Source organism: Micromonas pusilla (genome assembly GCF_000151265.4).
Source record: "Micromonas pusilla CCMP1545 genomic scaffold MICPUCscaffold_11, whole genome shotgun sequence".
NCBI lineage: Eukaryota > Viridiplantae > Chlorophyta > Mamiellophyceae > Mamiellales > Mamiellaceae > Micromonas > Micromonas pusilla.
The window spans coordinates 624,898-627,123 of record NW_003315892.1 but is presented as its reverse complement, the minus strand read 5'-3'; the positions used below and the strand labels follow the sequence as shown (position 1 = coordinate 627,123).

The window sequence follows — 2,226 nt, the reverse complement described above, 5'->3', positions numbered from 1 at the left end:
CGACTCTGAGGATCCCCCATCGGCTCCGCCTTCACGCCGCCGCCCGTCGTCGTCGTCGTCGTCGTCTCCACGCCGCCGACGCCGCCGTCCCCGAGGAGGCACGTCCCGCCGCCGACCGCGTACGTGTACTTGGCCGGAGCCCACGTCCGCTCCAACGCGGCTCTGAGGGTCGTTCCATACAAAGCGATGATATCGGGGTGGAGTTGAAAGGCGTCAGAAGCGGAGTTGAAATGCGCCGAGGTGTGTCGGGATTGAACGCGAGGGGCGGGCGGAGAGATGCGCCGGGAGATGAAGTCCTTAAGTATCGGCGTTCACCGCGCCGACGCGGTAGTATGGAGACCAGTGTGAGGAGGACGCGCCTTAACTCGGCCATGATCTCTTTCTCGCTGTGCAGCAACACCTCGCGCTTGTCCGGGGTGACGTTCACGTCGTACGCGTTCGTGGGCAGCCGAAAGTCCAGCACCGCGAACGGCGCGCGCGTTATCGCGACGCTGAACTGCGCGCGGTACGTCTCGTTCAGCGCCTTCGTCGCCTTGGGGAGGTCCACCGGTCTCCCGTTGACGTAAAAAAATTGCCGGTCGCCGCCGGCGCGCCCGCACTCCGCCTGCGCCTTGGACACGAGCCCGACGACTCGGCACCCCAAGTCGGCACCCAGCACCGCGTCCACGGGCGTCAGACCCTGCACCGCCTTGGCGCCGAACACGCACGCGACGTTCGAGCGCACGTCGGCGTGGACGCCCCCCCGCGTGTTGACGACGGTTTCCCTGCCGCCGCCGTTTCCGCCGCCGCGGACGCCCTCGGCGCGTTGATGCGAACACACGATCCTCACCCCCGCGCTTATCATCGCGTACGCCTGCAGCAGCCTCAGGAGCTTCGCGTACTCGCGCTTCGCGTTACGAACGAACTCTTTCCTTCGCACCGGGAGCGGCGCGAAGACGTCGCGGAGCGTCACCGTCGTCCCCGTCGCCCTCGCGACGGTTTCGACGCGAACGATCATCCCCGAGCGGTCGTACTCGATCCGACTCCCCGCGTCGTCGTCCTTCGTCTTCGTCGTCACGACCAGCGTCGACATCGCGCACAGGGACGACAGCGCCTCGCCTCTGAACCCGAACGATCGCAGCGACGCGAGGTCGTCGAACGCGGCGATCTTCGACGTCGCGTACTTTGTCGTCAGCGCCGCGAAGTTTTCCTCGGAGACGCCCGCGCCGTTGTCCACGACCTCGACGCACTCCACGCCGTGCTCTCGGACGCGCACCTCGACGTTCGTCGCGCCCGCGTCGAGCGCGTTCTCCACGAGCTCCTTCACCGCGGACGCGAGGTCGAGGACGACCTGCCCGCTGCAGATGCGGTGCACCGCGTCGGGGGCGATGGCGCGGATGGCGCCATGGGCGGAGGTGGTCGTCTTCGGAGGCGGAGGCGGATTCGGCGACGGCGCCGTCGTCGTCGCGTCCGCGTCCGCGTCGACTCCCTTCCCCGCCGCGTCGTCGCCGCGCGCGGACGCGGCCGCGACGACGGCGTCCGTCGCGTGCGCGGCCATCGCGTCGACCGGCGCGCGCGAATCTGGGGGCTGGCGACGTCGTTTTGAACGCGCGGCGACGGGACGAATTTTCGCGGTCGGTCGTTTCAACGCGCGCGGATGACTCGTCGTTTCCGAGTCAACTCGATCCGGGCGCGATCTCACCTCTGATTGGCCCCTTCTGCGCGCGTCGATACTGTTTTTACTCGCGCGCATCGCTCGCGGGCCGTCATTCAAGCACCCGTTAACCGCACGTTAATACCACCTCAACGCTAGCAAAATGGCCGCCATCGTCGCCTCCAACTTCGCCGTCGCCGCGCCCTCCAAGGTCGCGGTCCGCTCGCTGTCCGCCAAGAAGGCCGTCGCGCTTCCCGGTGCGCGCGCGTCCATCGATCGATCCGTCGAAAAAATAAATCTGTGCCTCTCGAGACTCGATAACCTTCTCGCCCTCGCCGCGGCGCGTCGCGGCGCGTCGCGTCGCTCGATCGCGTCCCGATCGCTGACGTCACCTCCTCCGTCGTCTCTCCCTCCGCAGTGAAGCGCTCCGTGGCGGTGAAGGCTGTGCGCGCGCAGCCGGTCGCGAGGTGCGCGCCCGACCCCGACCCCGTCTCGCCAGTCGCGCGCTGCCCGCGTGGACGGACAGATAGATCATCGTCGCTCGAGACCGCGGCGCCGCGGCGCGATCGATCGCGCGGCGCGGCGGCGNGCNG

General features: G+C 68.4%; 2 protein-coding genes across 2 annotated transcripts in view; one reads left to right on the top strand and one right to left on the bottom strand.

The window, feature by feature from the left end:
* Nucleotides 1-346: 346 nt before the first annotated feature.
* On the bottom strand, nt 347-1,381 carry Pms1 (DNA mismatch repair protein, MLH2/PMS1/Pms2 family; the record flags this gene model as incomplete). Its single annotated transcript, XM_003061945.1, has 1 exon — nt 347-1,381. A coding segment is annotated over one exon (1,035 nt), but the record flags the coding sequence as incomplete, so codon positions are not given.
* A 415-nt stretch (nt 1,382-1,796) lies between these two features.
* The window catches only part of PSBX (photosystem II PsbX protein, chloroplast precursor), a gene marked incomplete at its 5' end in the record, with an annotated part of 1,037 nt that continues 607 nt past the window's right edge, over nt 1,797-2,226 (top strand). Inside the window, 2 exons of the mRNA XM_003062149.1 lie at nt 1,797-1,890; nt 2,052-2,100. Coding sequence (XP_003062195.1) covers nt 1,797-1,890; nt 2,052-2,100 — 143 coding nt within the window. The remainder of the gene's footprint in view (nt 1,891-2,051; nt 2,101-2,226) is intronic.